General features: G+C 43.4%; 1 protein-coding gene across 1 annotated transcript in view; it reads right to left on the reverse strand.

Moving 5' to 3' along the window:
• Positions 1–25063, reverse strand: part of MTREX (Mtr4 exosome RNA helicase) — a 97364-nt gene that overhangs the window by 35468 nt on the left and 36833 nt on the right. Inside the window, exons 14-19 of the mRNA XM_075932456.1 lie at positions 24275–24376; positions 22079–22204; positions 12467–12617; positions 11359–11531; positions 10906–10974; positions 2392–2520 (exon numbers count right to left, since the gene is read on the reverse strand). Of these exons, the coding sequence (XP_075788571.1) occupies positions 2392–2520; positions 10906–10974; positions 11359–11531; positions 12467–12617; positions 22079–22204; positions 24275–24376 (750 nt within the window). The remainder of the gene's footprint in view (positions 1–2391; positions 2521–10905; positions 10975–11358; positions 11532–12466; positions 12618–22078; positions 22205–24274; positions 24377–25063) is intronic.

A 25063-nucleotide genomic window follows, 5' to 3' on the forward strand; every position in this document is an offset into this window, starting at 1 on the left:
AGGTCCCTGCTGCCTCCTCCACCCGTAGCTCAGATGAGCCATATGCAGGCTCCTGCCTCCCCCTTCAGCCCAGCTGAGCTACACACTGGTTCCCTCACCCTGTCCCCCGGCACAGATGAACCATGTGCCAGCTCCATGTCCGTCCCCACTTTGCAGCCCAACTGAGCCATGCACCTGCTCCTGGTTCCCCCCTTGCAGTCCAACTGAGCCATGAGAACTGGTTCCTGGGCCCCCACTCCTCCTGCAGTGCACCAGGACTCTCTGATCTTGGAACATCCATGGTCATGCTGGACCACAGATGTTGCAAGACCAGAGAATTCCGGATTTCAGAGGTGCAACCTGTCCTAACAAGACAAACATGGAGGGATAAAAAAAATAAATCTTCAGTTTAATGAGAATTTGTAGACTAAGGGATCAAGGACATAGAACATGCAGCAGGTTGAACACCTATCTCTGCAACCTTGAGATTAAAAGGTTGATACCATTTTATGTGGCTGAAAACTGCCAAGTCTGCTTGAACTTTTAAGCACATTTCCCATAAAATTTTGCTAGATATTTTCCTGAATTGTGGTTCTTATCTCAAAAATCAGGCATTGTGTTTTATTATATTGCAAAATGGAAAATGGCTAGAAGTGTGCTTTCAAATGAAAAGCTGTGAGCTGGAAAAGCTCAGCAGCTCATTAAAAGAAGAATCACATTTAAAACTTCTCCATCCCTAGAGGTTTTTAAGTCTTGGCTTGACAAATCCCTGGGTAGGATGATTTAGTTGGGATTGGCCCTGCTTGGGGCAGGGTGCTGGACTCTATGACCTCCTGAGGTCTCTTCTAACCCTAGGATTCTATGACAACAAAAATATGAAAAGGTCATGATATTCAAAGATGAACAAAACTCACAAGATGAAATTAGTTTGTGTAGAACTGTGTGATTAAGTCAACTACAATGCTTGGGATTTTCAAACTAAGAAATTCAGTCACACATCCTACAGCTACACATCTTCCATTACATTTAAAACAAGATGTGTAGCTGTCCTTGAACACTGAAAATTTCAACTAGAAACCTTTTTAAACACAAGATCACATTTTGAATTTAAGTGCAATCCAGGATCTACCTCAGACCCAAATACCCTTGCCCAGTCTCCTTCGTGCCCCTTCTCTGAGGCCCTACCCTTGCTCACTCCATCCTTCCTCCTTCCCCCACCCATTCTCCTTCCTTTCATCAGGTAGGGGCAGAGGGTTAGGACACAGACTCTGGTCCTGGGCTAAGGGATTTGGAGTGTAAAGGGGGCTCTGAGCTGAGTCTGGGGCAGGGAGTTCAGGATACAGGCTCTGTAAGGGAGTTTGGGCCTTAGGGGCTCAGGTCTAGGACAGGGTCTTGGGGTGCAGAAGGGGATTCATGACTGGGGCAGGGGTTTCAGGATTCTGGCTCCAGCTGGATACTCCTTACCTCAGGTGGCTCCTGGATGGTAATGCAATGGGGCTAAGGCAGGCTCACCCTTGCCCTGGCCCTGCACCATTCTCAAAAGCAGCCAGCAAACTCCCTCCATCCCAAGCCCAGTGCCCCCCACCCATTCTGTGGAGATAGAAAACAGGGACTGGGGGGGGGGGGTTGGTGTGCACCCTGAAATTAGCACACTCTCCTCTCCCTTCCCTGCTCTGCCCAGACTCCGGGGGGGGGGGGGGGGGGCTCTCAAGGCAAAGGGTAGGAAATGCGCAGCAGTGTGGGAGGGGGCTGCTGAAGTGCTGGCACTTGATAGCCTCTTGGCCAAACCAGTCAGGATCACCTGTCACAGGCTCCAAGGTCTACCAGGAGATCCCGATCTACTGGTTGGTGGACAACTGTCCTAGAGAAAGCAAAGATACTCGTACACCTGAAAGCTATATAATTCTTGGCAAACTTTATAAACTCTGAAGATTTAAGAGTCTTCCATCTAGGGATTTCAAAGCACTTATAAAACATTAACTACATCTCACAACACTCCTTTAAGTTAAGTAACAAATATAGAAGAAGCACTTTGTTCACCATTGAAGAGCAGCTATCTTTGAGGTGTACCCTAGCAGCTGTTTAAGAATGCAAAGCTATATCAATGTATTTACCTTCATTTCCTTAAAGAATAAAATTTCCCTCTTTTCTCAACATTCTTTTATGATATACTCTAAAAGATGCTATATAGCAGGTGTAATCAACTACTTTCTGCCAAGGACCAAATTTCATGGTCAAGTATAGTCAAGGAACGGACTCCAGAGGGGGAAAAATACAACAGAAAAATTGTGGGGTCCATTCAAAAGCATCAGGTGAACTGTGGCCCAAACCCAGATTGCTAGTCAACTACCCCCGCTATATAGAATATATTTGAATAGTATTGACATTTGACAAAGAAATTGATCTACCCACCTGCATCTCTCCTTTCTCATCAGGCTTTGCTGGCTTTGCAGCCTCAGTAGCAGAATTTTTCAAACTCTCTTTGCTACAGTGTAACAAGACTTCAACCACGTATAATGGGTCCAGTTCACCAGAGTTAGGCTATTGTGGAGAGAAAGACAGCAACAGTAAATATCAATTCTTCAAATACTGGTAATAACTTAGACATTCAAAAATGTTGAGACATGCTCCCCAAACTTTACCAGTTTAGTACTTCGATCCTGAAACCAATACTAGAAGTATATTTTAATATGCATGTGTCTCCCAGGTGTGCACACACATTATATAAAGGTTTTGCAATTTAATTACATCCATCCCTTTAACTCCATCCCAAACCTGCCATGTACAGAACTGCTTGTAAAGGCATGTTTTAAGCATTTCCCTGCAATGTAGGAACTGCTAGATCAGGGGTGGGAAATAATTTTTTGCCGGGGCCACTTCAGAAATTTTTGAATTGGCCCCAGGGCAACCCCAGAAAGGGCAGGGCATCAAGCGGAAGGGGTAGGGCCAGGATACTTCCCTGCTTCTCCACCCACAGATCATAACTGGTCTGGGGGTAGGAGAGTGTGTGAAGTCTTTGCCCTGCCCAAAGGTTCCCCCTAGGCACCCATGCCTCTGGCAGTGGGAGGAGACTCTGCATGCTCCCCCTTCTGCCCCTAGGCCAATCAGGGCTTGGGGGTGGGAGAGCATGCAAGTCTCCTCCCACCCTGCCAGGAGTGTGTGGTGATTCTAAGCATTGCACGCTCCTGGCATGGCAGAGGAAACTTTGTGTGCTTCCCCCTGCCCTAAGGCCCTAATTGGCCCGGGGGCAGGGGAGCGGCAGGGCCTCCACGGGACAGATCAAACCACTTTGTGTGCCAGATCCAGCCCACGGAGGCCCTTTTGCCCACCCCTTTGTAGCTGTTGCAAAATTATATAGTCTTATGTAACTCCTGAAAGAAGTGTCAGAGTGGGAAGGGCCTCCTGACATCAATTTTAGAATTCAGATCTCCCAAAATCTTAACTCTCAGTATCCCGTATCCCTTTTTCTGGTAGAGAACTGAATCCTGTTTGATCCAGTCAGTAACGGCATTCAGCTGGTCAGGCAGTCTCTGTTCCACAAGTGATGCACACAGTCACCACTGGGTGAGAACACTACTACCTAAGAAGTCCTAACTTGTTTTAGTTTGGACACAGAGACTAGGCTTAAGTTAACAAATCAGCATTGCTCACACTACAGCACCGGACGCTTGCATGATACTACCAAGCACGGTTTATATTTAATATTGGCAAAGGTTTGCAAAAGAGTTAATCTACAGGTTTGCAAGTCATATTCCCTCCCCTCCAAAACAACAGAGGTCCTTCAACAAATCTTTGCAGCATAATAGCATTTATTGTGGGAGAGAGAAGACAAGGAAGGGAAATGGCATCTTGTTGCCATATGATTGAGTAAGGGGCAAAAATATCTGACTTATATTTACATAAGACACAGGTATGATTTTGAGCAAAGTAGCGTGCTTTACACAGTCGTAATCTTAATGCTACCATTTTATTTTAAAAAATTACAACTTGTCTGGAATAACATGCAGCAGTGTTACTTGCTAGTAGTGCACTGCACTGAAATATTTCCTTTTATCTGGCAACAGAATCAAAGTATATAGCCACAATAAATGCTCCAATGTAAACTATGACGTACACCAGTCCAATTGTGCTACCTGTGGTGGTGCCGGGGGCCCCATGGGTGAGGTAGGGGGTTAAATTGTTCAGGGGCAGGAGGCAGGTCCAAGTGCAAGTCCTCAAATCCTCCAAATAGGCCAGTGGGCACCCCTCTCTAGCAGCACTTTGTAGGGGGAGGATAGGTCTCCACACATTCCCCACCACATGTCTGCTAGCTTCACCCACCAGCGCATGCGCTTTCCCCCGTCTCCTCCCATGCATCCCTCAAATCAGCTTGCCACCTCCAAACAATGAAAACCCTCCCCCCCCCAACCTCTGGGGGCCCCCAGCTTCATCACTGGCAGCACAGCACGATTAGAGCAGCTTCTGGTGCTAGCTCTGCACCTCTGCCAGCATGTGCCCATGGTCCACGATGAGGCAGCTGCTCCAGGCCCAGTGCTTTGGAGAACTCTGCAGCAGCTGCTCCAATCGTTCAATGGACAGGATGGTCCCGCATACGCAAGTTAGCCTATGGGTCCCTGGGCAGGCTGGAACCAACAGCAGGCATCAGGTCCCACCCCCATACTCATCATGGCAGCTGCAAGGAAGAAGAGCTATGCAGCAACCTGCTCTGCTCCGCTGCCATCTCCCAAGCCAGTCCACACTAGGGTACTCTGCTTCCTGCCACTGCAATGAAGCAGAGCAACTGGGCTGACTAGGAGGCAATGGCAGAGCAGAGGCTGCTGCACTGCTCTGCTTCCCCATTGCTGCAGTGAGTACGAAGGGGATCCCTGCTGCCACTCTGTACCAGATCCCTCAGTAATCCCTGAAGTAATTGGGGAATGGGGCTCAAGAGAAAGGATGCAATGAGGGGAGAGAGCAGAGCAGGAGCGAGAAGAAGCAGAACAGGGCTGGAGCAGACACTGGACTTGGGGTAACGGTATGGACCCACCCCCACCAGAGCTCTATGAACTCACATGCCAACAGCCATGCACAGGCCAGAATGTGGATCATCTGGGCTGCAAGTGGCTCTCCCCGGACCATGAGTTTGATGTACACCTTTTTTTAAAGTTCTAATCACAGGTTAACCTAAAGATTTTACAAAAAGTGATATAAACAAGATCAGCTTTAAGCGTCTCCAACTGCTCTGATGAAAACAAAAACATCAAGAGATTTCACTTTGTAGGTACCTGAAGCAGAATATAGGCAAACATTCTCTAAGAGGTTCTCAGCGCCTTGTACATAACTTCCATTTGTCCAATAGTAAACATAAAATATCAGATTGTCCAGTGTGACACCCAAGTCGTTGCTGTTTTAATTTAGAAGTACAAAACCCATGTGAACACTGCCATCATCTGAACTACATGTGAAAATGAAATCCACGTGTAGTAAAGCAGTGTCAAGCCAAAACTTAAAAGTATGCTGCCTATTTGAACCTAGAACACACTAACATACATTAAAATAAATCGATTAATATAGTTTCAACACTGGAACCCCTGTAGTAGCAACAGGTGATTAAATCAACTATGTAATCTGATATTTGCTCTGAAGCATCTGATATCTGATGCTGCTGGAAACAGGATAAGAACAAGTGGATCACTATACTTCCAATGAAAGAGTTGCAAAGATATGACATTAGGATTCCTGTATGGATGATATTCAGTTTTTTGTTTTTAAAAAGCCCTCAGATAATGGTATATCATGCTGAAAAGGCCTCAACCATCGGGCTAGATGGGATCACAAGAGTCACACAGGTTAACTCTCTATCAATATATGCTATATTTAAGTGTTTTCTAAATGTAGCTTTTTGCTATAGGGAGACCTGAGAAAATATGAGAGAGAGATTACATTTTAGTTGGCTGTACTGAATGTTCTCAAGTTTGAAACTGACCTCACTTCCTAGAGACTCCGATATTCAGGATTCTCTAAATATCCAATGATACTGTGGACAACAGTGTGACAGATATATAAACTCCATCAGTAAGACGGGGTTAAGCAGTGCAGGTAGTCTTACTCCACCTCACCAACAAAGCATGAATAACTTGCAGGAGGAGTTCACAAGGAGAGAAGGCCAAATCAATATGCAACAAACACTTTGAGTTCTTGCTGTCCAGGTCTGATTAATGACGTGGCCAAACCCAAAGGAAGAAATTTAGGATTCTCAGAAGGCTGGAGGATTTCATCTTTGCTTTCCAGTTAATTCCTTTGAGGAAAAGGGGATGGATAAGTACCACCATGTTTTAGCTTATATAACCCATGGGTTATGCAAAGTTTTACAACCCCCCACGGGCTATACTCATTCGTGTGTACTACAGGTGTTTTGGTTTTTTTTACTGAAAGTACAGGAAGACCAGACCGACTCTTACTTGATAAAAGCAGCATATTTTAATTTAGTAATTGAGGTAGTTATGTGAAAGTACATTAAAATACATTCAACTAGTAAAAGAATAAATATATGGTAAAACTATTTTTTAAAAAGCCATCTTCATATTGTCATAAAATACGTAAGTTCATTCACTCCGATCTCTAGAATCAGTGCCAGCAGCATCCTCCTCTGCAGTTTTCAAAACCATCAAAACTATCATCATAGTCACTGTCACAAAAAACATCCATAAAATCCATAGCCAAGGCTAGGTGAGCTTTGATGACAGTTGATGTCTGTAGTGCCGAATCAGAATCGCTGTCGTAGTTGGATTCAGAGCTAGAAGAGTCAACGTTGCTAAGAATGTCACATTTACGGAACCCATTACAAATAGTAGCCAGTTTTATTCTGTTCCAAGCAGCCAAAACCCATCTACAAACTTCCACATAAGTTGCACGGCGCTGTTGACCTGCCGGAATGAATGTGTGTTCCCCATTTGTCATCCAATTGTCCCATTCCTCTTGGATGAAGCTCTTGAACAGGTGGTTGACAGCCACATCAAGCGGCTGCAACTTGCCGTCAGCCCACCTGGAATTATGTCGATATGTGCACCCACGGAGTTTATAGGTTTCTGAACTAAAGTTTCTTTGTGGACGGCCAAGGAATCTAAAACCAGCAGAGATTTAGGATTAAAAAAACCACCTTTTCGTGCACGAAAGCAGGTGTCTGTCCACGTCTTCATAACATCTGTGTTCATCCAGCCCTTTTTGTTACAAACCACACAAACACCAGCCGGCAGTTTCTCTCTGACATTACCGTCTTAAAAACCACCATACGTTTTAATATATCACCATTTGCCGTGCATGCCAACACTACAGTAAAACAGGTGCATTCATGACCAGTGGTTGCTACACAGACTGTTTTCGTTCCCGTTTCCACAACAGAACGAGTAGCGAATATATCAAATGACATGGGAACCTCATCCATGTTAATAATGTTGCTTGGTTTCAAGCCCAGCTGGTGAATTTCTTTATGTACAAAAGTTTTAAAATCATCCATTTTCTTTTCCCATTCATCGGGAAGTCGTTGGCCAGCAGATGTCCATGCGCGAACTGACACCGTTTCTCCGCATAAATTTGTACACCCTATTTCACGAGCTCCCCTTAAAATCATAGATTTTCTGTTCCATAGCCATAAGTCGAGCCTTGAGTTGTATGGCTACCGTTGACACCGCTGTTTGCTCTCTCTCTGTGTACAAACCCGCTTCAAGTTTTCTTCCAGGTTTGGCCACTTGGCTTTCTTTCCACTCTTTTCCTAGGTTGTAATTTTTCAAGCTCTGCTTCTTCCTTTCTCAGCTCCCGAATAAACTTTTCATTCACAGAGTATTTTCTCCCTGCGGCTCTCTTTCTATTGTCCTTTGCTTATGTCACAACACACAATTTAAAATCGGCTGTGTAGGATTTGCGCTTAGGCATGTTTAAAAAGTTTAAAATATCTTTTTAAAATTCAGTACAAGTTACAACTACTAAAGGAATAAATGAATGGTAAAACGGTGGTTAAAAGGGGCTATATACCAGCGATAAGGGTTGTTGCGTACTTACTGCTCAGCATTATCAGCTGTGGCTCATTAACACTTCCTTACAGGTGCTGTTCATTAATAGTAACCTCAGTTCATCTCCTGCGGGCTATACACGCGCACGGGGTATGTAAGACTATTTTTACTCAATCAGGAAAAACCGTGAGTTATATATGGGTGCAGGTAATACTCATGTGTGGGTTATATACGCTAATTTACGGATAATCCAGGGAAGCAGCATCATAGAACTCTGGTAGTGCAGGATCCAGCTGCTTACACTGGGTCCTAGGTCAGAACCAGTGGAAAGGGTGAGGTTGGGTTCCCCTACCAACTCCTAGGGGTGCCAAAGGCATAAGCTAACCCTGGATACGGGAAGTCTACAGGAGAGAAGGGCCTGAGGAATAAAGGGTCAAGATCTCAAACCAAGAAGACCTCGAGATCCTTGCTTAACCCAAGGTTACCCTGTTGCTGGACTCTATATATATTCTGAAAGGGAAAGAAATGAAACACGTGACCTGGCCAGAGGGCTTAGTCACAGAAAAGGCTGACCACTAAAGCAGTGGTTTTCAAACTTTTCTTCTTGTGACTCAGTTGGGAAAAATCATTCATGCCTGTGACCGCTCTTTTTAGAGCGGTCCCATGTCACCTCCAGCTGCTGGGGAGCTTTCCCCCGCACCCTTCCCCCAGAGCGCTGGCTGCTGATAGAGTTGCCAGGTGTCCGGTTTTAAACTGGACAGTCCAGTATTTGAGCTTTCTGTTTGGGGAAACAAATTGAAAAAATATTAATGAGAAAATATAAATGTCTGGTATTTTTTAAATCAGATGTAATGTAGATTGTGATGTAATGTCAAGTGTGTCCAGTATTTTTGCTGAAACCGTCTGGCAACCCTAGTTGCCAACCAGGGCAAAAGTAATTTAAGTTTCTTATAGATACTGTACTATTACAACCTGTCACCTCTGGGGGGGGGGAGGGGGAGAGGGTGGAATAGGGAGAATGTCAGGTGGGGTGGCAGAGGTGTTTGCAATACAACAGTACCTATAAGAAATGCAAGTGTGTGACGGAATGCAGGAGGTTCAGAGCAGAGGGCTGTGGGCTGTAGGAGTCAGGGCAGAGGACTGGGGCAATGGGTGTGGGGGGAGGAGTGGGAAAGCTCCCCAGCAGCCAGGGGGAGGGGGAGGAACCACTCTAAAAAGATAAAATTATTGGGTCACAGGCAGAATGATTTTTCCCAACTGGGTCACAAGAAGAAAAGTTTGAAAACCACTGCTTTAGTGGTCAGTTAACATGCCTGGTCCAGACTGCAGCCAATTCCACCTCCTTTCCTGCCACCACCACGAAGGAGCAGGGCTGAGGTACTTGGGGAAAGACTGGGCCACTGCAGCAGGCGTGGGGCCACAGACAGATGGGGACCAGACTGCGGAGCCTGCCCCAAGATTGGGGCCCAGCTGCCACAGCTGCTCAGAGAGCGATTCTGGTCCCTTCCTCTCCTGCAAGTGCAACGCTGGGGGCATAGCAGCAGATCAGGGCCACAGCCAGAGCCGTGCTGCTGCAGCCATGGCACAGACAGACAGAGGCCAATTCCGTGCTCCACCTCCCCTGCAGGAGGCAGGCTGGGGCTTGGCCACAGCATCATGAGTGGGGCCATGGCCAGATGAGGGCTAGACCACCGGGCCTGCCTCAGAATTGAGGCTGGGCTTCCGCAACTGTAGCCAGATGGGCCAATTCTGGCACAAACATGCCCCCGCCACCCACCCACACTAAAACCAGGCCGTCACAGCAGGAGCTGGGTCACCATCGCCCGTCCTTCCTATTTGACAGACCAGAGCCGAAGCTGGGGCTGTGCTGCAGCAGCCGCAGTGCAGTCGGAGGGGCCCAATTCTGCACCCCACTCTGAGGCAGGAGCGGGGCCGGGCACCATGGCCAGATGAAAGCTGTTGCCAGCACTTCCCAGTTGCCTGGCTGGGAACATGCATGCGTGACTCCCCTACAGAGTGTACCCAGCCAGCCCCTTTAAATTTTCTGCCTGCCTCCTGCAAAGCAGCGTGCCCAAGCCAGCTCTTATCAGAGCTGCACTCCAAGGCTCACCCGCTTACTTTCACCTCTGCTGCCGACTCAGTGCCCCAGTACTGAGTCACAACCCTAAGTTTGGGAATCACTGCACTAGAGAGTGACTGTCAACAGGAGTGCCAGAAAAATAAAAAGGCCCTGCCATACTCTTGATCTGACCCCTGCAGAGAGTAATCCCTTTTAAATGCTGCAATATGTAGGCACTGCACAGTGTATTGGAAATAAAGCTTAACCAAATATAGCTGTACTTTTTATTTTATTCATGTATCTATTTATTTTTATTTAAAATATTTTTACCCTGCCTCTCTATTTAAAATAATCCAGGCGGCTTACAAAAATTTTAAACACAATACAAATATACATAAAAATTTAAAATACGAGACCCCAGGGACATAAAATCTGCTAAACACTTATCGAGAAAAGGAACATACACATACAGACTCAAACATTAATAAAAGCATGAGTAAAAAGGGTGGCTTTAGCCTGATGCCAAAACAATACTAGCATTGGAGCCATGTGAATATCCCATGGAAGAGAATTCCATCTCAATGAACCCATTTGTAATTTTCCAAAATCTTGGAATGGCCCCGACCAAAAGATAGGACTCATGGTGAGGGTCTCTCCCCCAACTTCCAAGAACCTTTTTCTTTGTTCCTTCAGTGTGAAAAGTGTGCAAAGGCCTGGGCCTCTTGTAGTTTTTCTACCAAGATAACAGACTTTTGGGAGGGGGTGCTTATGAAAAAAAAAAAAAACTAAAAATGCAGATTTTTACCCTTCCATTTCATCTTTCTACACATTTAGCGAAAACAGGCATCTTTAATTGGAGGGAAAAGTGTATAATTTTACCTTAACATTTGATTTCTTGGAGAAGTTAACAACCACTCCCCAGCCAAAATCATCATCTTCATTTTTTACCTGAAAAGATGAGTGTATTATAAAAACTAGAGAAAAGTACAATGATAAGTATACTTTAAGGACTGTGGTAGCCATGTTGGTCCCAGGCTAGTAGAGACAAAACAAGGTGGGTTTTGGACCAATTTCTGTTTGAGAGAGACATGGTTTTGAGTTACACACATCTCTTCCTCAGTCTGTTTATGGATTGCTGTAATTTATAACAAAGCAGACTTTGAAGAAAACCTCATTAAACACTCAACCCTAAAGAAAAGTTAAATAATTTGATTAAAATCAAATTTACTATTCACCTGGGACAAAACATTTTTCCAGAGAATCAACTGGCAAGTAGACCCAAGCCTTGAATGTTTGATGGGCAAGGGAAGATGAAAAAGAGAAGCAATTTACCTTTACCAGCCGGCCTGGCTGTAAAAACGGCAAGCAGTATTTTGGCTTGTGAACATATTCTTCAATTTCTTTACCCAGCTTAGCAAGCTGCTGCCGGATTTTATAGTAGATGACCACGCTTTCCTCATTTGGAATTTCTATTTTGTTGTACTGTTCTTCTAATTTATTTACCTCTACAATAAAACAAATCAATCTTGTGTTAATGTACAGATTCACATATAAAAGCAAAGACTCGTTAAAAAAATAGTATTTGAAAATCACTTTCTTTATAAATTTTCTATTTAAAATTAAATAGAAATGGGATGCCAAAAAACAAAATTATAAGGCTAGTGTAGATCTAATTTTTCCCCCATTAAAAAGGTGGATCACTTATTCTTCACTGGCAGAAGTAGTAGATACATCTGCTGTGGTTTGGGGATTCCATTGGGTAAAGGTCCTGGAGGAGTTTGAACTGTTAACAACTGATTGACACTATGGAAATTCATCTTAGTTCATGGAAATACAGTTTAAAGCATGCAGGGCAAGGATCACAAAGCTAGTCACTCAAAGGAGTAAAAAAAACAAAAGCTTTGTTTCCATCTGGAGTTTTCTTCATAGCTCACCAATTTTACAGACTATTTAACAAAGCCCGACTACAGTATCTTTTTTCCTGGTAGTTTAGATACCATAGGACTTAATTTTCTTTTAGATACTGATATATGCTATTAACATTAATTCAGTTTGATTTATCTCTGTTTTAACATGAACAGAAACCTTGCCTGTATCTCCCAGGAGTCCAAAGATACTTTTTATTTTGGCTCCTCTTCCTCTCCTACACAATTTGCAATGTAATGACAAACTTTGTCTTATCCAATGGAACAAATTCAGTTCCCAAAAAAGGCGCACATGCCAGGACAACAGAAACCCCTCCCTGTAAACCCCTCCCACCCACAGTCACAACAGCAAGTGCACTAAGCATTCTGCTACAAGTAAAGGAAAGGCTGGACTAGAATCTTTGAGTGGATTATCATTACAAACGTAACAGTCTCTCTTAGCTATCCAACCCCATACTTAACACATCCTGACAAGTCTCTCACATTGGTAAGTATGCAATATGCATAAAACTTACTTTCTACTACTCCTGGAATAGCTCTGTAGTGTTGAAATTGGTAGAACGATTTTTCTAACATGTATTCAGGATTAATTTCTTCTACCCGGAGCAAGTTCAATACCATGTTGTAAGTCAAGTGAAAAGCACTGTTTAGAGGATCCGCCGAGCCCTTTAAAAAAAAAAAAAAAAAAGACACCCACACACAAAATATTAGTTATAGCACAATCAAAGCAATGCACAATACTTGACACCGTGTCACATGAAAAAATGATTACACTGGTACTTTGTATAACTTTGGATATAGGCTTTGGATGTAGGTTCCACAATATTTTCTAGATCTCACATCTGAGCCTAACTAGCTGCATGATGAACATCCAAGAAACACAACAAAGCTTTATATATCCCTGTGAAGCAGGAAAGTTCGCTAAGTCAGTGGCAATGAGAACCGCTTACATCAGGCCTGGGCAAAATACAGTCCATGGGCTGAATCTGGCTCGCCGGATGGGGGAGAGGTGGGGAGGGGGAGTTTTAGGAGCCCCCAGCACATTCCCATGCCAATGGGAGCTGCTTGTTTAAAACAACAAGCAGTTAAGAAGAATTATGCCCCCTCTCCTGGGCTGAGTTATTCACGAAGCACATGGCCAGGCAGGCTGGCTGGGAAACATTTTAAGCTCTGAAGGCAGGCAGGCAAGTTTGGCAGCTGACAAGTAAGTCTTTTGGCCACACCCTGGTTCTGGCAGTGCAGCCCTTTTCTGCCCCAACTCTCCCCCCGCCTCCAACATACCCAAACCCTCTGTCCCCCTCTTGCACCCATACTTCCTCCCAGATCTGGCACCCCAGTCTCCTGCCCCAGATCACAATCCCCTCCTACCCTAGATCACATCCCAAACCCCTGCACTCCAGGCCCCTGCCCTAGGTCACAACCGTCTGCCTAATCCCAACTTCCTCTCAGACTCCAGTCTCTCCCCTGCACTCCAATCTCCCTTCTGCACCAAACCTCCATCCCAGACCCTGCATCTCCTCCATTAATATCATGGAAGAGTGTGGCCCTCAACCACTTTCCCAAATCTTGGAGTGGGCCCCCCCCATCAAAAATTATTGCCCACCCCATCTTATTTAATTGATCCTCATTTATAGGAGAATGATTTATATAATCATGAGAATGATTTATTTGTATAAAATAATCTAGTGTCTCCATTAGCATCTTTAAACGTATATATACTGTGGCAAGGTGTTGCCCTGCCCTAGCCCTTTACGGGGCCAAGGAGCTGGAGGGAGGAAAGCCCAGCTGAGGGCTATAAGAACAGCTCCTAGGAGGAGAGAGGGACCTGCCTGCTGCTCTGGAGGAGAGAGCAGTTAAGACCTGATGGCCAGGGAAGAAGGCTCCCTGGAGTGGGCAGGACTGGGGAGGCTCAGGCAGGAGGAACCCAGGCTACCTGGCCTGAGGCCCAGTGCTGCATAGGAGGCAGTCAGGAAGGGCCGGGGCGAGGAAAGGAGGCAGCCCTAAGGGGCCGAGCCGCATAGGATGCAGCTGTGGTAGTCAGGGGGAGGCCGAGCCAGGGAAGCCCCAGGAGGCAACCAGGCAGGCAGAGGCCCAGGGAGTAGGGGCCTGGAGATCCTGCAGCCTGCCCAGAGGGGCTGTTAAGGGGCTGGCAGGGGTCCTGAGGCCAGGACAGCACGAGCGGAGTTAAGAGTCCCCCAGGAGAAGAACTGGAGGTCCCCAAGCATCGGGAGGACCCTGGAGAAGTGGACTACAACAACATGGACTCTCCCCCGGAAGGAGGGTGCAGAACAACCGAGGAGTCACTGCAGGTAGGCAGTGTCCTGAAGCCACCATCACACCCAAATGGGGCGTCCGAGCAGCCAGCTACTTCCCCCAACTGGCTACCTTGGAGGGAAGAGCCAGGCAAAAAGAAAAAAAGGGAATGAACCCGCTACAATACATATAGGCCATATTCACCCTCTGTACCACATCTTTAACTATTTAGTTACAAAAAAAACTTTTTCATAGCATGCCACCTGTGAAAGAGTATTTCCTCTTCACTTATCAAAAATCTAACAAGACAAAGACTGCAAGATTTGTCACCACATTACACACAAGCAGCTATGATAATGCATGTTCTGTTATGCTGCTAGGGATTAACTTATTATAAAGGACAGGACTCTTTTAGATGGAAGGCACTGTTGTACCACAAGGAATGCCTACATTTTGGAAGATATTCATAGCTTGTTTCACTAGGCCAGTGAAGCATGGGTCTGTTAAATCAGTAATTTACTTCAGGCAGGTCTAGTGAGGTGTGCTTGACCCAGAAGCTGAAATTCACAAAAAGCCAGTTTGGTAGCTGTGCTTCCCTGTTAGGGAGACCTGCTTTCCCACTGAAACTGATGCACTTTGATCAAACATTAACATATCATAATACTTCAAGACATTTTCCATTTTAATCTGTTAAGGAATGTACAACTGACAGCTCTGCAGAACTTGACAAGTATGTCTAACAGTTTGGAAGAAACTGAACAGAAATTACATATTAATCTACACACTTTGTGAAAGTGAAATATGAGGTCACCTCATTTGATGAAAAATATTCAATGGCTAAAAACAGACTGGAAGTGACAAAAAGCAATGCAGTTAAAAGGATTTATTTGTGAAAGGAAAATAAAGTGAAAACCAAAGAAACTAGTAGACCACTATATCTGTCTAATACCATGATATCAAGATATAAGGCAAAGGTGGGGAACCTTTTTTGGGTCAGGAACCACTGACACAGAGAAAAATCAGCCATGTGCTGCACACAAATGGGAAGCAACCCCCCCCCCCCCCCCAAAAGACAACCGCATCACACAACCCACCGCCCACACTGATATGGCAGTAGGAGGGCTGGAGCAGACTCCTCAATGCTGGGAGGGAGGGCTGAGACTTGGGGGTCAGATCCAGGCAAGGAGGGGGGCCACATAAGGCCCCCAGCTCTGAGGGTTCCTCACCTCTGATTTAAAGGGAAAAATTTGTTTCCTCCAAAAAAGTGTTAACTGCGCATTATACCACTGTAGTTTGCTACTGATCAGCTTTCCATAGCTTAATTCTGGAAGCTATAACTAAAAAATTCACATAGGAGTCTTGGTTTTGCATTTATATTTGAAGATATAACATTTTTTGCCAACTGGTATCAGTATCTATTTGATAAATTTGCTGATCAGCAACATAGTTACTATGGGAGCTATGAAACAGGCACTTGAGAATGTCCAATTCCAGTCTAACCATTCCTTATAATATACTATAATTCAAACTTCTAATACATTTTAAGAAGAATTTGAGTATCAATGAGTAAATCATAATACTTATTAGCAGGGCTTGACAAACTTTAGAATCTACTCGCCTGAGGTGAATAGATTTCAGCTGCGCACCCCGTTTACCAGCAGCACGCGCATGCTCAATGTGGCTCTTGCGCATGCGCAGTGCGGGGCTGGTGAGCGGTTTTGTCAAGCCCTGCTGATTAGAACTGACAAAATATTGATCATACTGGTGAGAAATAATGTTTATAATCAGAATCAGAATCTAAAACAGTGTTATACATTTGGGCAAATTTCTCTCTCTCTCCTCAGAGACTTCATCGCCATTAAAAAGTAAAGACTGGTCAAGTAATTTCTATCAATAAAGTAAACATCCAGGAAGTCAATAGTTAAACCATCGTTCACATCTCTAGTATCCTTTAATGACATGTTTTTACCAATGTCATTAATGCTTATTCACAGACTCTTTTGCTCCACAAGTCTCTTCCAATTCCAGTATTTTATCCATAATGCATTTATCCATTTAATTACAACCCCCAAAAATACACAATTTTAATTCCCACCTCAGGTAGGTTAAAATATTTTCTTTATTAGATATGAAGTCAAGTCAGTATATAGCATGAAAACACGAGGCTGGAATTAACACTAAGTGGATGTTTGATCTTATGCACATCCATTGTGGTAGCTTACATCTTGGACTTAAAAAGGACGTGTGTTGTAGAGATAGATAATCTATGGTTGCCATCGCCCAACCATCTCCTTCCCCCAAATAAACAATAGGGAGCAGAGGGGGGAAATGTAAGAAATTGGGCTTAATAAATATTCACTTCTCTACTTTAAAAGGATAGAGATTAGCATAATTTACACTAATATTGTCCTTAAACTGTCCCATGTTATCTCCTGCCTTTTACTCAGACTGTAAGCTCTTTGGGGCAGGGACTGTCTGTTCTGTGGCAAAGCTCTGGCTGTGCCCTGAAGGTCCTGTGCTTCTGACGGATTGTGTTTTCCTCAGAGGCTTGCTGAGGGTCTCCGCACAGCCTCATCTTTTCTAGAGGCAAGGGTCACAGCCTACTGAGCCATACTCAGTTTGGTATAAAAACCCTTCTGCAGTCCTGGTCTCCCCTTTCAGGGGCAAACTCTATAGTGACATGGGAACGGTTGGGGGAAATCCAGACCAATCCACTACTTCAGGTTCTGGCCCAGGGACCCAAAGGCAATGGCAACAGACAGGGTTTCTTTTACTCCCAGTCTTCCCTGGGCCACTTCTCCAAATAATCACTCCGAGTACTTTTCCTCTGGTGCCTGAGCAAGTCTGTCTCGCTCCTCCACAGCACTCTGTCTCATTGCAGTCCTCAGTGTATAAGGGAGGCTTATAAACAAGCCTCAGCAGGCCTTAATGGGCTGCAAGCACCCTGATTAGCCTGCTGCTTCAGGGAAGCTTTTAATTGGCCCCACGTGCCTGACTGATTATGCTGCACTAGGCTCAGCCCCATTTACTCAGGGAAGAGGAAATCATTGCCCTCCATTGGAGTGTGGCAGCCAGCTGGTCTGGGTCTGTCACAGTTTATATAGTGCTTCCCACATGGGGCTCTTAGACTTCATCTTAATACAAACGAAGAGAAGAAACAGTCACTCTCACATTTCTAACTTTATCTGGACTGACACTCAGACATCAGTCAAAAGGGACTATTTGTGATCACCTAGTCTTAACCTCCTGCACATTGCCACAAAACCTCACTAACCCACTCATATAATAGACCCCAATCTTCTGACTGATTTTCAGAAGTTCTCAAATCATGTTTCGAGAACATTTTCAGAAACTTTTTACACTGAACTTTTAATATAAAGTGAAGTCATTTTTCAGAAGTTACAGAATAAAAAGTGTTAAATTTAAATTTTATCTTGGGGGTCCAAATGGAAGTATATACTAAGAAGATTCAATGCAATGCTTAACATTTGCTGCTTGTTTTAATAAAAACTTTGTTAAACAAGAGCTTCTGAATGTTGTCATTTCAAATAGGCATACCAGTAACTTACAGTTTTATGACTGAACACTTTAATCCAATGATGGGCAACCTAAGCTGGTTCGAGGACTCCGTGAGTAGCCCTTCATCTCAATGGACCATAACATTGTCATAGCCAAGACCATCCTTTAAGGACAGGGTAATTTTGCTTTCTGCACTTGTGTACCTGGAATTTGTAGGGTGTGCCAACTGAACTACAGAAGTACTCTGACTGGGTACAGAGGGAGCACATGGCTCTAGCAGTCAATGCAATCAGAACGCACCATTTCATATACCTTTGCTTTATATATGTGTCACTTTAGTAATACCAATAGGAAAAAAACTAAGTGGCTGGAAACTCGTGGAATCTACAACCCTGCACATGGACAAAATGTCTCGTGGGCCACACACAGAACCTCAATAGGCTATGGGTTGCCTTCCATTGCCTTAACCTCTGCTGAAACAATAACAAACCTCTCTGAGCTGAACTACAGGTTTTTAAAAACTACAAAAGAGAGGTTGATGATTTCAAGATGTAAGTATTCTTCCCACCAAAGTGAAATAATTTTTAATTTTATCAATTTATACATAAACCAGTAGAAAGGTTACACTTAACTGCCCCCAGTGGCCCTGCCACCATGTAATTCATGTCAGCCTCTGACTGAAGGTCAAGTCATCTAGCAAATTAGGGTCTGGTACATTCTACAAATGATGCCCACACAAGTGGATACTTGGTTTATAGCTGAATGAGCTTTGCATCAAACCAGGCTTCAAGGCTGCAATTAAGTTGACGTGCTCAGTTGATGTTTATAAATGGATAGTGTGCAGCTGGAATGGTTCTGCTTTTGCAGTTTATACCACACTTGAAGTCTTTTGATCTCTAATATGGTTGCATCACAAGAACAAGGTCAAACACAGAAAATTCATATTTATCACTCAGAATCAGGAGTAAGGAGAAACAAAGTACAAATGTTATTCCTCTGTAAACACTGTTAAAATAGGGAAAAAAATAAAAAAAAGCAAGTGTACTGTTTTAGGTGGGATGGAAAAATCAAGAACACTGAAGACTCCACTATATTTTCGTAAGAGAAAAGATGTCAGTCATAATGTTCCACCCAAAGTCCAATTCATGTCCATGTTGCCTCAGAAAATTCACTATACATTCTAACAAATAGCATATATCTTTCCCTTCTTGGGCTATACTGCCACATTGTTTTGCTGTATACTGTTAAACAATTACCATATACCATCCAAGAACTGGCTACATCCTGCTTTCACTGATTTAGGGAATGGGAAGGAGAACAGCATTGTCCTCACCTTCAGTGGCAGCTGTGTACAGTAAGGGGATGCAATAAATCCCCACTTCAGACAAAATCATCTGTTCTGTGTTTTCAAAAGAATTTGTGCTGTAGCCTTAATCATAGTTTTAATCCTTGCCAGACAGCAAAGACTAGAGTACAAATTCCTGAGCAGTTAGATATAACAGATATTGGAAAATACTGGAAGCAAAAAACAGGAAACACCCCAGTATAGTTACATGAACCCCCAGATCCAAAATTGGGACAACTCATTAAATTTTTGAGTTTTTCCTTTATATTGCTACTGTTACAGCAGATATGTCACAATAAAACCAAATTATTTTAATAGACCAGATATTTTAGTACCCTGAATAATCATACTTGCCCAATAGGGTTATGAAATTAAAAACCAGAATCCCTATCTCCATATCATGTTCTAATTCATTAGAGCACATTTATAAGTTTTGTTGTATAGTCCAATTTAAAATCATACATGTGAGGAAACATGCTTATGAACATAAGTGCTTTATGGGATCAAATCAGTGCTCTAGTCAGTTCTGTATCTCTTAACAATAATTTATACCAGATTCTTCAGAGGTAGGAACAAGAAAAAACAAAAGGAGAAATAAAGGAATAACCTGGCCATGAGGGAAGAATATCTTCTAATCCTATGGTGCTTGATCCTTTATGATTCAGGGAGATACATATGTATTTTTTCTTAGCTAATTTAAGTTCAGATAATCTCCATATCCATGCCATTTTATTAAAATTAACACCTCCCTGCATACTATCCTCTTGGCCCCAATGACATTTTGTATCAAACTGTTCTGCAGATATCCTTTAAAGAAAAATATTTCCTTCTATCAGTTTTAAATATGTTGCATTCAATTCAATTGAATGTCTGTTTGTTCCTTCCTTTATGGCAAAGAATAAATAGAAGTATTTAATTTATTTTTTCGGTACCACTCATTTTATATACCTCCAGCAACTCCCGTCACCCCACGTTATGTAGGAACACTCAATTGAGCCCTTTTAATTAACTGCACAGAGATACACAAAAGATCATGTGTGTGTGATGGATAGAAAAATCTGTGATAGTTTGCTGGAGTAACAACATATGAATTAAAATTAAATTAAACAAAAGACGACTAGACATTTCTGGGTTGCCTGCAGGATGAACAAGCCCTGAGCTGCGAACTGATTAAATCAAGATTCTGCCAAGCAGCCAGATGGTACACCATCTACAGATTGGCACTACAGCTCTGAACATTCCATACACAAACAAAGAAAGCAAAATATTGGATATTTTATCTGGCCACATTTTAAAATAAATAACATATTCTTTCAATTTTTCAATACATGCAATTTTCCCCACAAACAAGTGGATGCTAAAAATGATCCACTCAAGTCTTTGTAGTGTACTTACATAAACACATTCTTTTTTATTATACAATTAGTTATTTCCTTCCTATAATTATGCTAGGATTTTCAACTTTCGTGAGACAAAACAGAAGGCCAGATTGCATGAGTTCATTAAACACCACCACAATGCTCTTTATAAAAATACATAGTAATACTGGTGCCTTGACTACATCACAGCTGTGGTAATTGCCATTTAATTTAGAAAGAAACTTTAATTCCTGCTTAAATTAATGTTGCTGCTCACTATTAAACTGCTGTACTTCTCCCTAGTAATGGCTGTATTTCCATAGTGGACGAAGCAATTTCTATGCAATTGGTATAATTATAATTAGTATAATAGTTTGAATTTCTAAAATGTTTTGGAATGAGACAAAATATATAAATACGTGATTGTTTAATTTTTACTACTTGAAAGTTCTACAACTGCACTATACGCATTTCATTTTATTAAAACATGTTTGTGTCAAACAATTAACTATCCACTGGTCAAACAAATGCTCTGGATAAACAATATTAACTACAGTAAACTTCTGATAATCCGGCACCTTTGGGACCCAGGGGATGCCGGATTATCAGACATGCTGGACTATCGGAAGGGGGGGCTATGAGGGATCTGGGGTGGGGGGGATGCCACCCCAGACCCATTATAGCCCCCTCTTCCAATAGTCCGGCTCTGCCCCAGGCATCCCTGATTCAGCCGCTGCTGAAACTGACCAGCAGCTGCTGAATCGGAGACGCCTGAGGCAGAGCAGCTGGGGTGCTGCTGGGTTGGGTCCGCAGCGCCACTCCTCGGGGCTGCGGGACCAACCGGGCAGCACCCCAGGTATCCCCAAGTCAGCTGCTGCTGAAACTGATCAGGGGCTGTTTCCAGGAAGATGGGGCAAAGCAGCTCTGCCTCGGGCTTCCTGGAGTCAGCCGCTGGTTAGTTTCAGCAACGGCTGAATCGGGGACACCTGGGGTGCTGCCCGGTTGGTCCCGCAGCCCCGAGGGGCAGCGCTAGGGGACCTACCCGGCAGCGCCCCAGCTGCTCTGCCTCCGGCTTCCCGGATTCAGCCACTGGTCAGTTTTAGCAGTGGCTGAATAGGGGAAGCTGGGGGCAGAGCAGCTCCAATGGTCCGGCTGCCCGAAGCACTTCTGGGTTCCTGATGGTGCCGGATCATCAGGAGTGCCGGACCGTCAGATGCCGGACCATCAGAGTTTTACTGTATATTACAGCTGAGATTCGCCTGCTTCTGAGTTTAAGAAAGAAGCTTGACAAATGTTTATAATAAGAAAATGCTCAAAGATTTGGAAGGTTTTTGATAAAAAGTCAAAGTTTATGGGTTGTTTTTTTTTTTTTTTTTTTTTTTTTAAAGCAAGAAATATTTTACAGGCTACTAAAATTAATGATGTTTCAGTCAAATGCAACTTCTGAAATACTGAACTTATTCCTAATGCTTCTCTCGTAGGCCATTATTAGTCTGTATTAACTATCTGCGATTAGGTGCTGCAGGATTCTTTGTGCCACCATTTGAAGAGAAAGTGGAGTTTCATGCAAGGAAACTTTTCAAATGCATCACGTTTAATTCCATTCAGCTTTCATATCCACTGTATTTAAATAATCATAATGTTCAGTATACCTTAAGAAGTTGTTTGCCAATTGTTGGACTCATTTTCTCATCCACCATAAGAATTACTATTCCTCTGTCATCCATACCGCGACGTCCTGCACGACCAGACATCTGAATATATTCACCTGACGAGATCTAGAAGAACAAAACCCCCAAAACCACCCTTAATTCTTGTTGTAATTTAAGCGACAGAAATCAGGCAGCGGCGCATTGATCCAGTTGTATGTTACAATGACCAAGAATTGCATTACTAAATACGACAGAGTGGTAATAACAGATGTGAACTTTTCATTGTGAAGAAGCCCACAAGTCCACAACTAAGGGATTGTCTATAATGCCTCCCGGGGAGATGGTGGGGTGGGGAAAGGGGGTGAGGAGGATGTGAGCTGCAGTACACAGTAAAATGACGTACTGTAACTGCAGCTCAACTTTTCAGTTCGTACTGCAAATCACTTCTATTGTCCACATTGCAGGGTCATATAGTAGGGATGTTAGATACCATGTAATTAGTCACATAACATCTTAGTGGTTACATGATAATTCAATAGTCCTCAGGGGTGGGGCCAGTCAGTCCTCCCCCAGTCCCACTCCCCGCAAGCCCCTTGCCACCCTGTGCTGCTGCCTCTGTAGCAGAGGCAGGGAACACAGAATGGCAGACAAAGCTGGTTCATGAGTGGAGCCAGTTTAAAAATCAGCTTCCCATGCAGACTGGCTGCCTACCGCCCTGCATGTCTGCTTCTGTCCCCAGGGACCACAGAACCCCCGTGGATAGGGACTGCTGCTGCAAAGCAGCCTCTGCCCGCGGTGGGCCCAGGGTCACTGCAGACCAAGGATGCTCCCTAGAATGTCAAGCAGCCTTGGTCCACAGGGAGGTCAGGCCTGCTACAGACAGAGGCTGCTTTGTGGCAGCCTCTCCTACCGCCCCTCCCCCCGTGCTGCTGCCTCAGATAGAGGCAGCAGCATGGGGGATGGGGCAGGCAGCTCCAGCTCATGCATGCTCCACCCCCTGCCTCTGTAGGACAAAGCAAGAGAGGGGGCACGTGGGTCTGTAGAAGCAATACCCGTGGGGAACAACTTGAAAGCCAGCTGCCTGTGTGTATCGGCTTCAGCCTACCCCCCCTCACCACTACAATGCTGCCTCTTTATCCGAGGCAACAGCACAGGGGGGAGAGGCAGGCAGATTTGGTATTCATGGGGAACATGCTTAAAGCCACTCCTCATGCGCACCAGCTCCCCTGCCCCCAACTGCCTCCGAGACAAAGGCAAGAAGTGGGGGGGGGGGATGCACGCAGTCGATAAGATTAAGGTTTATCGGTTGATCATATAGTTGACTACACATTAACATTAACAACAGGTGTGAAATAAAAGTGGATTGGTTAAACTGTATTACATCTCTGTGTGGATGGTCTCATTCAGAATTTAAATGACCTGAATTTGGTTGAAACTAAAAAAATTAAAAGCACTTTGATTCTGAATGCGAGTCCACATACAGGTTTAATACAATTTATCTAATCCACTTTTAGATAATACGGAAAAACCCTCTTGCATGACCTTGCATAGGAAAGCCTTTAGATGTCAGTGGTGGGTTATTTGTTTGTTTGAGGGGATGGGCGGTTATGCAGCGAATATATCGGGGCTACTGGGAGAGGAAGAGGTTAGTGAAAAAGTATAAACCCAAGTGTCTTTGGTATGCTGATAATAGCAAACACTGTATTTCCATCCTGATCAACTCAAATTGTGGTGGAGAGTGTCACCTAAGTGCCTAATGACTACTAGATTTTGCATTAGATTCTAGAAAGCTACTTTCTGAGATTTTTCATAGGAACGGGGAAAACAATCAATGATTTGCTGGGGAAAATTCTGACAGATTGTGTAGAATTTTTCAAAGTTTTTGGACATATAGATCAAGCCTATGTTTGGGTACCTTTTTGCTATTTTTACTAATATGAAGTGCATCTTTATGCATACCCTATAATAAACCTGGAGTTTTAAAGAGTACAGTTACAGATATGAACATTTTAATATAAATTGTAAATTATTTAAAAATTACATTGATTATGAACAAAATAGAGCTTTGATGTATGAATTTTTACTGCGGTGGATAAAGTGTCTCTAAAAAAATTCATTTCTCAAAACTATCTTCAATATAAATTTAAACAACTAAAATCACAAATTATTCATCAGTGTATGCTGAACTGCACTTACCCATCTGAAATCTTTCCCATCAAATTTACGGGCACTTGTGAACAGCACTGTCCTAGCCGGCATATTAATTCCCATAGCAAAGGTCTCAGTTGCAAATAAAGCCTAAATAAATAGAATATTAAACTACAAAATAAGAACTTTTAATCTGATAACATATAAATGGTTAGAAGTAGTTACTTAAGACTTTCCCACATTTTAATCAGATTTACAATGTACAATACATGCCTGAAAATGCAAACATTTATTCACCTGAACTGTTCATTACATTACATAAAATGCTGTCGTTATTTTTCTTAACACTTCCAGTATCTTATTTATGATACTTAAGTATTTATGATACAGTACTTCTGTCCCCCTTCCTTATCTGGCAAAAGGAAAATATCCAGAGCACTAAAATCTGGAACAAGAACAATCTTTCCTCCCGCAGGAGAAACATATTAAATAATGTCTATGTATGCACACGTAAACTGGACAGAAAGCAAAAGTCTAAGAGATGAACCTTGCATTAAATATTGCACACCATGAAGTCAGTAGTCATTCTAAACTATTCTGTTAGTAAGACTTATCGTTTTGACCCAGATTCTGTGATCATTTAGTAACCTCAGCTCCCAACAGGATTTTTTGTTTACATCAATGCACCAGGAAGGTCTCTATTATTTAAACCTCTTGATCAAGCTGAGAATTTAAATATACAGGGAAAGGGTACGAAAAAAGACAGATGCGGGGGGGGGGGGGGGGGCGGGGACCGACGACAAAAATGAGAGCACAGAATTCTTTCTTTCGCTGTTC

Source organism: Pelodiscus sinensis, chromosome 6 (genome assembly GCF_049634645.1).
Source record: "Pelodiscus sinensis isolate JC-2024 chromosome 6, ASM4963464v1, whole genome shotgun sequence".
In the NCBI taxonomy this organism is placed as follows: Eukaryota; Metazoa; Chordata; order Testudines; family Trionychidae; genus Pelodiscus; species Pelodiscus sinensis.